The 14,528-nt window shown below is 32.2% G+C and overlaps 3 protein-coding genes across 3 annotated transcripts in view; all 3 read left to right on the plus strand.

Moving 5' to 3' along the window:
• Window positions 1-14,528, plus strand: part of LOC143914944 (uncharacterized) — a 55,944-nt gene that overhangs the window by 3,197 nt on the left and 38,219 nt on the right. The gene's annotated exons all lie outside the window — the stretch shown is intronic.
• LOC143914946 (uncharacterized) lies at window positions 6,106-9,001 on the plus strand. The gene is made up of 2 exons (XM_077435365.1): window positions 6,106-6,918; window positions 8,051-9,001. Exons 1-2 carry the CDS (start codon window positions 6,136-6,138, stop codon window positions 8,471-8,473), a joined length of 1,206 nt encoding a protein of 401 aa, XP_077291491.1. The 5' UTR covers window positions 6,106-6,135; the 3' UTR covers window positions 8,474-9,001.
• LOC143914722 (uncharacterized) lies at window positions 11,584-14,504 on the plus strand. The gene is made up of 2 exons (XM_077435024.1): window positions 11,584-12,715; window positions 14,079-14,504. Exons 1-2 carry the CDS (start codon window positions 11,933-11,935, stop codon window positions 14,502-14,504), a joined length of 1,209 nt encoding a protein of 402 aa, XP_077291150.1. The 5' UTR covers window positions 11,584-11,932.

Consider the following 14,528-nt stretch of genomic DNA (forward strand, 5'->3'; position numbering starts at 1 on the left):
TTACACGTGTGCTTACACGTGATACAGCGCAACTAGCAAAAGCCAAACTTAGACTAACAAAACTAGCACAATTCAATCAGCATTTTGATTGACTATTTTTCGCTCAATTTACTTCCAAGAATTTTTCGCGCTTATTTTACGACCTTGACGGATACACTTGTGCGTGTGCAATTTTCATTTACATTGGTTTTGATTGGCGGTCATGGCTGACAATCGGATAGCGTGTCGTCAATTAAAATGGGCGCCATTTTCAATCGTAAATGGCTTCATTCGTGACAAACAATATCGTCCTTGTGTACAATTGAAAAATATTATTCATATGTACATAAGTATATTACTACATACATCTTCGAGTGCGTCTCTTCCGCTTATGCCAACAGTTTGAAACGTTAGCCGTTTAAACACAATTGGACGTAGGGATAAACATATGGGGTGACCGTTCGGAATACTAAAACAATATAATATTTATTAAACAGGACTTGTTACGATCATTACCGTTTATAAAACTCTGCATTGTCATTATGACGTCTGTACGAACAATCAGTATGGTGTCAGTTGACAGACTGCGCATGTGCATTGTTGGTTTAACGTCTGTACAAACAATGATTTGTTGAATGCTTTTTAAACAACAATAGACCGCTCCAATAATGTTCAAAGTAAGACAGCACAAAGCATGATTTTTGACAATAGTACCACAAGGATCTATACTGGGACATCTGCTTTTTATTTTATACATATATAAACGATATTATTAAAACAGTAAATAATTGTAAGATTCATCTTTTTGCGGATGATACATTAGTATATATGTATATTAGGTAAGTAGATGTGTGATATTTTGAATATGGAATTGAACAATATAAATAAATGGTTGTATGTAAATAAAGATAAATAATAAAACTGGCGTAGGTGAAGTGAAAATGGATGACAAAGTAATGGAGATTGTCGATAACATTAAATATTAAGGTATTTACATAGATTCAAGACTGAATTTTAAGGTACACGCTGAATATATTATAAAAAAAATGGCTAGAAAAGTTTTATGTAGGTTAAGAAATGTTTTAAGTAGAAAAAGTAAAGTTTTAGTCTATAATACAATTGTCTTTCCACACGTAGTTTATTGTGCCACTGTGCTTAATTTGTTTAGTTGCCAAGATATAGGGAAAATACAAAAATTACAAAATAAAGCTACATATGAGAGGTATTTTGAATGTTGGTAGATTAAAAAGTATTAGAAGTTTGTTAGATGAATTGGGATGGTTGAGTATTAATAATAGTTTAAAGCTAAGCACATTATCGTTTGTTTATAAGATAGATCATAAGTTATTACCCGATTATTTTAAAGATTATAGAATAAGAAATAGAGATATTCATAATCATTACACTAGAAATAAGAATAATTTAGTTGTAGGCAGAGTAAGAAAAAGAAAGACAGCTGGGGGTGTCTTTCACAGGTGTGTACTAATGTATAATGCCCTCCCTGAGTGCATCAGGTATTCTAAGACCATGGATGCATTCTTGCGAGGAGCAAAGAAACACCTCTGTGTCTTTTTTTGTAAATTAGCCAATAGCTTAAAATTATATATAAATAAATAAATAAAAGTGAACTAATTTTTATGCGAAAAGCATCCATCCATCGACTAAGACTGATGATCATAGACTTGGACGCTGGCTTGGTGCTTTGAAAATAAAAAAATAGACACCTCTGTAGGCAGATAAGGTATGTTGACCGTGTCCCGGGCTATAGAAACACGTGTGTGTTTGGAAGAGGATCTCTATTGTTCAGTTGATACGAGTGTTATTTTATGTACGGCGAGGGAGTTAGTTGCTCGACTTCAGAGGAGTGAGCAGCTGAATTACTGAAGCTCACTGGCATCTGGGAGTGATGCTCTGGTTTATATACTGGTTGATTGTGCACCGCGTAGCTTGGATGATGAGATTCCTGTTCTGGAAAATTCCTACGGGGTCGAGGTTATCCTTTAAGTGGCGGTATCTCAAGGTTTGGTTGATGCATAGCTATATGGTGAAACCATTGTCTCGGGGGTTTCCATGTACTCATGATTGCGTATCTGGAGCGAGTTGATATTGTCTTTGCCCTAGTTTGACCGAAGTTATTTCGGCCAAGTTGATTTTACGTGTTCGCACAGAATGCGATGATGCAATTATACAGCTTGAGTTCGATAAGGAAATAAGTGAGGTCGTCGGGCATAACTGACAATAATAATTGACAATAGTGAACCAATTTTTGTGCCAAAAGCATTGCCCCAACGCCGATCTTTGATGATCAGTGTAACGAAATAAAGATTTTAAAGTCTCGGCAACAATACAGCACAGTAGCTCATGCAAACGACAGCTTCTATTCATACTGTACAGCAGCGCACGCTTCGGCACGATCAGACTTTTTTTGGCCGAATGCAAGGCAAAATCGGCTTACAAATACATTATAAATCGCGACGATACGGGGCGATATTGCTTGCGTCGTATCTTCGATTGAATATTTTTTACAATATAACGTTTCGTAACGTTAGTATGCGTGCACTCGCCACTATGACATCAAATCGTGTGTGAATTAAAACGCATTTAATTTGTTAAATTTAATATTTAACAATTTAATTTAGTTTTCTTTGACCACAGTGGCCAAAGAAGACCGGGTTCGCTTGATACGTTGCGGTGACATGTAATGCTGTATAGTATGAATAGATTATGTCAGCTACATACTACTGCTACTTGCTGTTACGTCTACGCCACGTATGATATGAATGTGTCCATGTAATATAAAATGTACCAAAGAATATTTTTAGTACTGCTGGTTACGTGTTGTGCTATTATTAGACATTTATATGTATATATTAATCATACAATTAGTTGTAGTCAATAATATTAATCTAAGGCACAATAGCCCTATTGTCCAGCTAATCAATATAAGTACATACGTATACATGTATGCACATATGTATGTATATCACACATTTACTGATTGCATTATCATACTGAAAGGGTCTGTTTTCATAACAATATAAAAGTATGATAAAAAATAAACCTTGTAACAAAAGTACATATTGCTACGCGAACTTTCCCGTATCGCTGACCAATAAATGTCTTTTGCTATTGCACAATATATTTTTTTTGCAATTGCAAATAATCTTTCATAATGAATATCACAATTGAGCGGAGAATCGAGAAATTTAAAAAATTGTATCAACAACCGATAATTTGATCCAAATATATAAAGGACAATTAAAATGCGCATTATCGTATATCATTTCATAATATTTGTGTGAATTAAAAGAAATATTATATCATTTAAAAATATAAATGTACAATTTAAAAATAATTTCTTATACATAAAAAATATATAATTAGATTAAAAACAAAAAAAAACATATAAAAAGCATTCTGCTCCTGTAATATAATATTTGCACTATTAAAAAAAAATAAAATAAAAAAAACAATAAGACAAAAACCTCTATTTAAATAAAAACACTTGATCATTTGAATTTTTTGTTCAAATCTATTGTTTTGACTAGGTCAATATTTTTATATCAAATGCGGACATTTTATTAGTTACTTTCACAACAGAAAAAATACAAAGCAACCTAAAATGAATGAAATGCGCATTAGCACTGAGCATTAAATACTTTAAACTGTGTACTTTTTTATTGTTAAATGTTTTACATTTGTTTTAATTCATACTGTAAATAAAATATTGCCCAATGTCACATTTTTTATTTAACAGAAATATATTTATTTCATGCGCGATTTATTTTATTCTAATGCGCAAATGTTTCATTCTAAGAAACAAAGCTATTGTTTTAAATGCACCGATAAATCGTTCCCATACATAAATGAAACTGGTTATTTAGCCTTGCAGCGAGATTTTTTATTCAAAAGCTAATAAACTTGTTGAAAAAAACATTTTACACACTGTTTCAAGGAAAATGAACGAACTATTATTTAGTCACGCAATGAAAAATTTCAGATTTTCTCCTATTTAAATAATACTTCTGTGCCGAAAAATAAACAACAACCTTTTGTTCAAGAGATATTTTAATCATTTCATATACATCATATTTGATTTACATATGTATATTTATAACTATTGATTTGCATTTACTTATTAGCATTGATTGATTGATTGATTGATTGGTTCATTTGCATTCCTACGTCTGAGAAGTACTGGTTTATAGTAATCATCATCATAAATATAACTAGTCGCATAGTTCTAGATTAAATTGAACTAATGCAAATTAATGGCAAATTGGACACGTGGTCAGGATGGCGAAATAATACTCGTATTGGCTTAAGTCGTTTTTTTTTACAAACCTCCCTTACGTTTCACTTACGATTACAATTCAAGAAAAAATTTGCCTCTTATCCGATGGTTTTCATACTTTGCCATATTGCTCATTTTGGTCATCAATATAAGTAAATGGATCCTGCATTTGAAGTTTGCAAATTTGAAATCTGAGTGACGTCTATGTAGTCTTTAGTTTTATACATAGATGGCGGTAGTAAAATAAAATTATTGGTATTTTTAATCAAAATAATAATTTATATATCTTAATATTATATACAAAACTAAAAAGAAGGTTTGTTTTTAAAAAACTTTTTTTTATTATTGACAGAAGCACCTTTTCAGTTAAGGTCTATTCATACAGCACGTACCAAAGAATACTCTCCGCACTTGCAGGTCACGTGCACTTGCCGGTACGTCTTGTGCTAATATGGATAGCCCTTTATTGTTTGGATTGACAATATTATATAATAGGAACGTAACTATTACTTTTCCGCATTAAAATTTTTTATCTTTAAAAGCCAAGTGACCAAAATATCGTTTGGTCTAAAAATATAAAGAAAAATACGTTTTTGAAAATCCTGTATTTTTTATTGTTTATTTTTCCTTATGGCTTAATTGCATATGTAAATTAAAATTATGACTATCATGCTTATATTTTTGACAAACATTCTACCGTAAAAAGATTACACAGAGTGTCGTCGTATAAAATTAAATGCGTCATTTTTACACACGAAAATAGAAATCACATCAAAAAGTGTGAACATTTATGTACATACATATGTAAGCATGTACATATGTATATTGATCACGATGATAGTGCGTATTTAAAATAAAATAAATAAAATTTTAGAATTTGTACAGCAAACTGCTCGTAAATCAGCGTTTACTATAAAACATTCAAATAGTTATAATACTAGTTGTCATTAAATATAATTGTACGTTGAACGTCTATATGAAAAATATGTAATCGCAGTTTAATATCGCAGTTTAATGTCGTAGTTTAATGTCGTAGTTTAATATCTGACTTTAATACTTCGATTGCAAAGTTTATGGTACAGAACATATAAAATGGTACATATGTGTACATACATATACATATAACCTTATAAATTTCTCGAGGGCAATTCAAAATAAACGAAATTTATAAATGGCATTTTTCCAGTTATCAGCATAGATTAAAATGTGTACTATGTAGGGAGGCCAAATGCACCGCCTCTTACATTTACCGGTAATTCAGTAAATATTTGTTAATATATCGGTAAATTTCCGATAATTTTCAATATTAAATATGTGTATTTATATATGACTTTTCTTTATTTTCACTTATAATTTTTCTTGCGAATCTTATACATAGTTTCCACATAAAAGACAACTGGGAGTACAAAAATTTAAGTATGTAGATAAAAAATAATCAAATGTATATAAAAATAGTAATAAAAATTACGCTAGTTTCGACATGATTTTAACAAACGAAATGTTATAAACGAGTAAAACGCCATTAAAACTTGGGCATTCAAAATGTAAATATCCAAGGTTGAACATTTTTTTAAGCTGAAAAACACGGAAAAAGATTACATATACAGATTTTAACTCATTTAATTACTATTCCATCTGATTTTACAGTTTTAAAACCAATACTCTTGAAGTATTTCATGCTTTACGGTTTACAGGCTGAATAATTGATTTATCGCCAAGCCACCACCATCATTTACCGGTAAGCCAGTAATGGACTAATACGGCCCCCTAATATGTATATGGATATTTCGCATAACTAAAAGATAAGCTTCTAATTTAAAACGTTTCGTTTTGAGAACTGAAATCAGTCCATAGAAGTAAACATGGATGAAAGCAACACTACTCCTATCGTCCTCCGAGACGATATAATCGAAACCATCAAAAGAATATCTAAGAATAAGAAGATCGAAGATGCCACGTTGCACATTTCGGAAGCCACTGCCAAAGGAGATAACTATATTGGGAAACTTTACCGTGTGAAAGCCAGTGATAAACGGGGAAAATCGATCAGTCTAATAGTGAAGTGTGCTCCTGATGACAAATCTTTGAGAAACAATTTTCCGATTAGAACCATATACGAAAGGGAAATACTGACCTATACGGAAATACTTCCGGCGATGGATGCTCTTCAGGATGAATTTAAAATTCCCAAGAAGGACAGGTTTAATCATGCTGAACAGTTTGAAAGTATCAACGAATCAGAAAAAGAGTGTCTCTTCTTTGGTGATTTGGCTGTGGAAGGATATAAGATGTACGACAGACAGAAATCTTTTGATTACCAGCACTTGGAGCTTGTGATGAAGACTCTGGCCCGGCTACACGCTACTTCTTTCGTCATGAAGAAAACCAAGCCGGAATTGTTCGAAAAACTTTCCCAAAAGGTGTCGGAACCGTTGGATTTTGGAGAAGACGATAATGTATTGGAATTAGCGAGGAAAAAGTGTGCCAGCATAATCGAGAACGACCAAATCCGACGGAAATTTGAAGACGCGGTGGAAAATCCAACTGAAAAACATAAACGTTTTATAGACTACAAAAGAACGGCACCTTACAATGTCATATGTCACGGTGACTGCTGGATCAATAATTTCCTATTCAAATACGAAGTAAGTAAATCCAATATATACATAGATTCGCACTGAGAAACAAGACGCACAATAATACACAAGCATCCCATCACAATGAGATACAAAGAGTCAATGAAAAATATAATAAGACTCACTCGTAATACACTAAACGCAATCGAATAATATTATTTTTATATTAGTTTTATGCCCAGAAATCGGGAATCAGAACTGAAACAGGGATCGGTATCCGGAACTGAAAGGAATCCAAAACCGGAAATGTAAAAGGAATCAGGATCCGGATCTGGATCACTCCCCCCCCTCCCCGCGCCCTTAGGCGGCCCTAGACAACTGCCGCCCTTAGGCGGTCGCCCCTAGATGGCTGCCCTCTAGCGCTCTTGCGGCCACCGTCGCCCCGAGGCTACTGCAAATCGAAATCGAAACGGGTGGTTTCGGAAAGGAGTTGATACACAAATTAGAAATTACTAATTACGAAGTGGTACGCCCCCCACTTCCCATGCTGAAATCAAACATCAAATCAAATACGAAATGAAAATCGAAATCGATTAACCCAATCCGCGACAGCCAACGACAACTGCCGAAGATACGCGACTACGCACCGAATACTTGGCTGTGATTGTTTCCCCATACGTTCTATACGATTATTGAATATTAAAGTTATTTAGAGTATTTCTTAAATCGGGACCGTAGTGTAATAGTCAGCGTACAGTCTATGGGTGCAAGGGGGTAGGTTCGACACCGCGTTCTGGAATTAATTTTATTTTTCAAATATCGTTAAAATGTAAATTAATATCAATTAAAAATATATATTTATTTATTTTATGTGAAAAAAAATGGTTCAAAACTAAGCTAAATACATTGTTATAATTACGTGTTTTTATATGGCGAGAACGAAATTTCAATTAATGTTTAAAAAAAGGGGGAATTGAAGAATCGGCTTTGGCGTGGTGTTAGTGACCGTTAAGCTCAGTTCAGACCTATATGAGGCTATCAGACCTATATCACTGGTTCGACAACGTTGCAAGTATCAACGGAATGAATTTATACAAAGTTTAGGCCTTTTATCGATTAATTCATTATGTTCGGTATAATTCATTATAACACACAACACACACACAGATTACCGTCTTTATATATATAATATTAATTTCAGGATGATAAAATATTAGATATGAAATTCATCGACTGGCAAATAGTTCGTCTGGCATCGCCCATTACCGACATATCATACATGATGTGCACGAGCACGGATGAACAAGTGAGGTCAGATTGTTACGTGAGATCATTAGATCAGTACTATGAAGCATTGGACAGAAACATCACCATGATGGGTTGCAAGATAGCCGAGTGTTATCCACGTGAAGTTTTCGAGGATCAGGTCAAGTCGACGATGCCCTTTGGACTGATATGTTCCATGATACTACTTCCTATAATACTATGCGACAGGGATAGCACGTCGAAAACAGATGTAACACTGGAAAACTATACTGAAAAAATAGTGGACCTTTTGTCAGAATTTTGCAAGGATCGTATAAACGGAATCGCCAGAGACTTTGTATCTTATGGTTTAATTTAAAAGAATTTCATTACTGAGAATCATTAAAAAGTCATTAAAATTTACAAACATATAAATATACATATATGAAGATTAAATAAATGCCACTACTCCCATTCGAATTGCCATTTAATACAGTATTACTGCAGTATTCAAGATTGCGAACGATTTATCATGCTAATAAATCAGTCAAAGGTAATGGAAATTAAAATCACTTGTAGCGCATTTCATTACAAAATGTCGTATCATATTTACGTCAGCGTTATTATAAAATTCTAAGTAAAAAGTTTTCTTTAAATTAAAATTATTTATTTATTTAAAAGTTTTGGACCATAATGGCCTACATAATAAAACTAATAAAATAAATAGAAAGAACAAAAAATAAGATTTAAAAAAAAATTACAAAAATAGAAAAGAAAAGAAAACAACATTTAAAACACAATCATAAAAAAAACAATAAAGTAATGAAATAGGGGATAAATGAAAATTTAAATGAGTAATAAAATACCAAGATAATTTAATAAGTAGTAAAAATAAAAAGAAGCCATAATTAAAAAAAAATCATAAGCCCTAATTAAATATGTTAATTTACTTTATATAAAAAAACTAATCCCGGAGAGGGGGTTCCCCTTTTATTACAAGGCTTTTTACATACCTCCTTTACGTTTTCTATGTTTTACTTCGCAAACGATTGTGCCAAATTTCCTACAGTCTTCCGATCGTTTTGAAAATTTGCCATTTTGCGTGGTTTGATCAATGATGGAAATTTTAATTGATTTTTACAGTTTGATGGTGAAAATTAGTCGTAATAAACACTTCAAAATATTTGAAGTGGGTGACGTGTAATGGCTAATAGGCTTCTATGTTTGACTTTCAGCCACCAACTCGTCTTATCAGATTTTGATTGTTTAAATGCCTATAAATTTTTCTTTTTCAAACTATATCTTATAAAATTTGCATTTAAAGTTCTCATTATCACTCATATATATTTTTACTTCACACATAAGTTATATTTTGATTGTTAAAATATTTATATTATAATGGTGATTCGATATGCTTGATATGCCCAAATACCCCAGACTCAACTGTCATTGTGACATTTGAGCCTTGTTTTTTTTTTAAAACAGGGCTTTTTCTGTAACTATGATCATTATCGTATATAGTTTATATGTAAATATGTGCATACTTTGCTTCTGTTCCGTGTTTATCTTCATTTTTTACGAATTAAAATTAAAATTATCATAATAATCAAAGATTATCTACTATTTGGAATGGCCCCATACAGATATGGCATACACGATGTTCTCATGACTCCGAAACATTTTTTTTATTATTTTCTTAATTACTAATAAATTGAAATTTAATAATTTATTTATAAAATGTTCATGAGTTTATATTACATACATTATAAATAAAATCGTTAAATCGCTCTATTTATTTTTTACTAATTATGTGTTGTGTCCAAAACCGATTGTTTAATTTGTATCGTACTTTTTTTATTCAATTGATTTGTTGGTGTATGATATTCATACACACTCTGAATTTACATACTTTTACGACGGTTATTATTTACATGTATGTATATCTACCGGATTTTTATAATTATCCGAACGAATGATGGAGAGGTGTCAAAAAATAATCTGAACTATTTGTTTTTGATTCGTTTTAAAATATCTTTATGGATATGGAAGTTTATTGTACAGAAAATATACATAATCTTATAAATTTCTCGAGAGCAATTCAAAATAAACAAATTTTAAAAAAGCCACTTCATCAGTTATCAGTTAACCTCATAAATTATCAGTAGGTACTGCGTAGGGTTCCCAATCGAATATTAGAAATATTTGGCCGATTTTTATTTATTATGTTATGTTATTTAAATCATTCATCTCTTATTCGAATACTATTAGTAAATACGTATGTATTTGGCAAGACAGTTGATTTTTTAACTTTATCTTTGTACGTAGCAAAAATAGATGAAGTTTTGTGTTGATGCGAAAATTTGGCTTCAAGATTTTTATTGATTTGAACTCGTATTAAATTACTGATGAAGTTTTCGTGTTTTTGAAAAAAATATGTGTTTGTTTTGAGCCCTAGTAGCGCGACTAAATCGCTAACTTATTCAATCATTCTGCGGTTTATCACTAAACCAACGAATACATATATGAAAAAATTAAAATATCAATAGTAATGATGCGTTTTAAAATTTTAACCGTAAGATTTGATTACTTTATGATTATGAAAAATAAAATACATACATATATAAGTATTAAATTTGTACGTTAAATTTGTAGTGCTAAATTTGTATCAACGTGAGATTTTAGTGACGTGCGCGAGAACGCTTTTTGCGGAATAATCACTGAACCATACATATTTATTTATTTATTTAATTTATTATTTATAATAACAATAACAATAAAATGACCAGTGTGACCTGACAGGTTGCCCCAAAGCGTTACACTAGTTTTACAAAACAAAAGAAAGAAAGTAACAAAATAAAAACAATAAAAATTCCAATCATTCATCTCATTAAAATAGTCTCGTGTTGAATCTCAAGAACCTAACCAGCTCATCAACATGACAATTGAACAGGTCCAAATGCTCATCAATAACATTAAGGAACCGGATAGCCTTTACAAGAGACGAGTTATTGAAAGCAGACGTTTTCGCAGGAATAGGTTGGAAAAGTTAATGATGACGCAAAGCTCTACCGCATTCAGGCGCCGAAAATTTAAATTCAAATAAAATCGAAGGGCTGTCGATTCTTCCCTTTAGTACTCCAAAGAAATATTTGGAAATGCCAATAATTTTTCTCGAAGATAGTGAATCAAAAATTTCTTAATTATTAACTGTATCTTGATTTAATCTAATTTTATTTTAAAATTATTAAATATTCAAATGTTTTAACAACGATATACAAATTTTAAAATTTAAATTAAGTTCATTTAATCATGGAATATCAATTATATCTTGGCATATCAATAAGAAATAAATAGGGGTAATATTATGTGTATGTACATATATGTATATGTAAACGAACGAAATAAATATTTCTATGGTTCTATAGGTATAACCCGTCGGAATATTATTTTGACTATACAGATTAAGAGTCTGATGATTCAAGGGAGTTCAGTAAACTATATACCTAGGACAAAATGACAAAAAAATTTAAAATTCTTGGATAATTAGGGGATATCACAAATTCTAAGAATTCAAATTTTCAAATTCGAAAAATATCAAATAGTGTCAAAATCAATATTTCAATAGAAATTCATTCTTTTCGACTCACAGGCTACTGATTTATCGGTTGTCTTCCCGCCAAATATTTAATCATTTTTCGGTTTATCAGTATACCGAAAGTGAAAACCCTAATTTGTACATACAAACATATGTACACATTAGTATGTGCTATAACACAAAGATAAGCCACATTATTTAAACGTTTCTCTTTTAAATTAAAATCAGTTCATCGAAATAGATATGGATGAAAGCAACAATACTCCCATCGTCCTCCGAGATGATATAATCGAAACCATTAATAGAATATCTAGGAATGAGACGATCGAAGATGCTACGTTGCACATTTCGGAAGCCACTGCCAAAGGAGATAACTATGTTGGGAAACTTTACCGTGTGAAGGCCATTGATAAACACGGAAAATCGATCAGTCTGATAGCGAAGTGTGCTCCTGGTGATAATGTTATGAGAAAAAAATTTCCGATTAGAGTCATATTCGAAAGGGAAATACTGACCTATTCCGAAATACTTCCGGCGATGGATGCTCTTCAGGATGAATTTAAAATTCCCAAGAAGGACAGGTTTTGTCATGCCGAATACTATGAAAGCATCAACGAAGTAGAGAAAGAGTGTCTTTTCTTTGGTGATTTGGCCGTGGAAGGATACAAAATGTACGACAGACAGAAATCTTTTGATAACCAACACTTGGAGCATGTGATGAAGACTCTGGCCCGACTACACGCTAACTCTTTCGTCATGAAGAAAACCAAGCCGGAGTTGTACGAAAAACTTTCCCAAAAGGTGTCGGAACCGTTGGATTTTGGAGAAGGCGGGACGATCTTGGAATTATCTAGGACAAAGTGTTGTACCGTGATCGAAAATGCCGAAATCCGAAAAAGAGTTGAAGACTCTGTGGAAAATCCACTTGAAAAATACCAAAGATTTGTAGACTACAAGAGAACGGCGCCTTATAACGTAATATGTCACGGCGACTGCTGGATCAACAATTTTCTGTTTAAATACGAAGTAAGTAAATAATAATGTATACATATACGGTGTACTCTCGATTATCCGGACTAATGCGAAAACTGAATATCACGGTGAATCCGAACTATTAATTTTTAATATCGTTTCTATTGTTTGAATGAGATTATTGTTTGAGTAACAACAGAAACGATATCCGCATAACTAATGCATTGAAATCCCGGATTTGATTTCAAATCATTTGAATTGCAATCGGTTTTCCCGATTGAACATTTTCAAATTATTTTAAATTTTCCTTTAATCTGTAATTATAGATACATATTTCACGTGCCTTGATATCTTCACAATCTGATAAATCTATTGAAACGGTAGGAAGAATATTTCTCCATGATATAACCAGTGTTGGTGCTTAAGATTTTGATATTCCACGTATAGAATGATCTTCCACAGCAAGATTTTTAATAAGATCACAACCTTGGTCAATTCGTTGAATTAGACTATTTAGCGGTAAAAGTTTAGCTATCATGACACCGTTGTTTGTTTTTAATATAGTTTCATTCAGATAAGAAGAAGCATTATTTATGTATTAACAATACTGCATTTATCTACTACCCATTTAGTTTTGAACCAACCTTCGAAGATCTCTCTTGCAATCTATGCTCCCTTTTAGTTATAATAATCAATACGAAGATTTTTTTTATTTCAGTCCTATTAAGGTTGTTTGGCTTTTCTAAACCTGAATCTACATAAATCATTGTATGATGATATTTTCATATTCTTTCGTTTGGAAGGATATACAAACAATACTCTCACAATCTCCTATGAACACCTACAAATTCTTTTTTTGTTTAACTATATTTCGAACAGTTTAATATTCCATATTCAATGACGAACTTTAATGTGGACTCCCTATTTTCGAATCCTTCAATTAACGTAAGTTTTGTTTTAAAATGAAGACAATTTTCTAGTGCTTATTTCGTCGGTATACTGGCAGAAAACGTTAAGTAAAAAAATGGATGCTTTGAATTTGTTCACAATTTGTTATTAAATTCAATAATGATTTAGGTCACAAATTAGAGAGCTTCAAACTTCTTGATTTTTGAAAAAATCGATTACCGCAAAACAAGTATCTTTTACTTAAACCTTTAAGCCAATATTACGACAATTAGTTCCATATAAGTCCTAAATAATGCAGTTTAATTTATTTCAAACACAGATAATCAGCGACCCAGATAATCCGCACCCAGATAATCGAGATTAAACTGTAGTATGATGATTATATAGTACCTATAGATGCAATGGGGCCGCAGGCCGTATGCTGAATTAAGACACACCGTTAAATGGGCCTCCGATGTGTTCGAAATATAAACGCAATCGAATAATATTATTTTAATATTAATTTCAGGATGATAAGATATTAGATATGAAGTTCGTCGACTGGCAAGTAATTCGTCTGGCATCGCCTATTACCGATATTGCTTACATGATGTTCTCGAGCACGGATGAACAAATGAGGTCTGATTGTTATGTGAGATCATTAGGTCAGTACTATGAAGCATTGGACAGAAACATCACCACGATGGGTTGCAAGATTGCCGAGTGCTATCCACGTGAAGTTTTCGAAGATCAGATCAAATCGACGATGCCCTTCGGACTGATAACTTCGATGATGCTACTTCCTATAACCCTATGCGAAAGAGATAACACGCCGAAAACAGATTTAACACTGGAGAACTACAATGAGGAAATGTTGGACAACTTATTGTCAAAATCTTGCAGGGATCGTATAAACGGAATCGCCAGAGACTTTGTGTCTTATGGTTTAATTTAAAAGTAGTTCATCATTAAGAATATA

Source organism: Arctopsyche grandis, chromosome 7 (assembly GCF_051622035.1).
Source record: "Arctopsyche grandis isolate Sample6627 chromosome 7, ASM5162203v2, whole genome shotgun sequence".
Classification (NCBI taxonomy): Eukaryota; Metazoa; Arthropoda; class Insecta; order Trichoptera; family Hydropsychidae; genus Arctopsyche; species Arctopsyche grandis.

What these genes read in the sequence shown, in the direction of transcription:
- LOC143914946 (XM_077435365.1), top strand. Translation starts at nt 6,136, where the DNA reads ATGGATGAAAGCAACACTACTCCTATCGTCCTCCGAGACGATATAATC. An exon ending in ATTTCCTATTCAAATACGAA is followed by an intron (nt 6,919 to 8,050) that starts GTAAGTAAATCC and finishes TATTAATTTCAG; the next exon opens with GATGATAAAATATTAGATAT.
- LOC143914722 (XM_077435024.1), top strand. Translation starts at nt 11,933, where the DNA reads ATGGATGAAAGCAACAATACTCCCATCGTCCTCCGAGATGATATAATC. An exon ending in ATTTTCTGTTTAAATACGAA is followed by an intron (nt 12,716 to 14,078) that starts GTAAGTAAATAA and finishes TATTAATTTCAG; the next exon opens with GATGATAAGATATTAGATAT.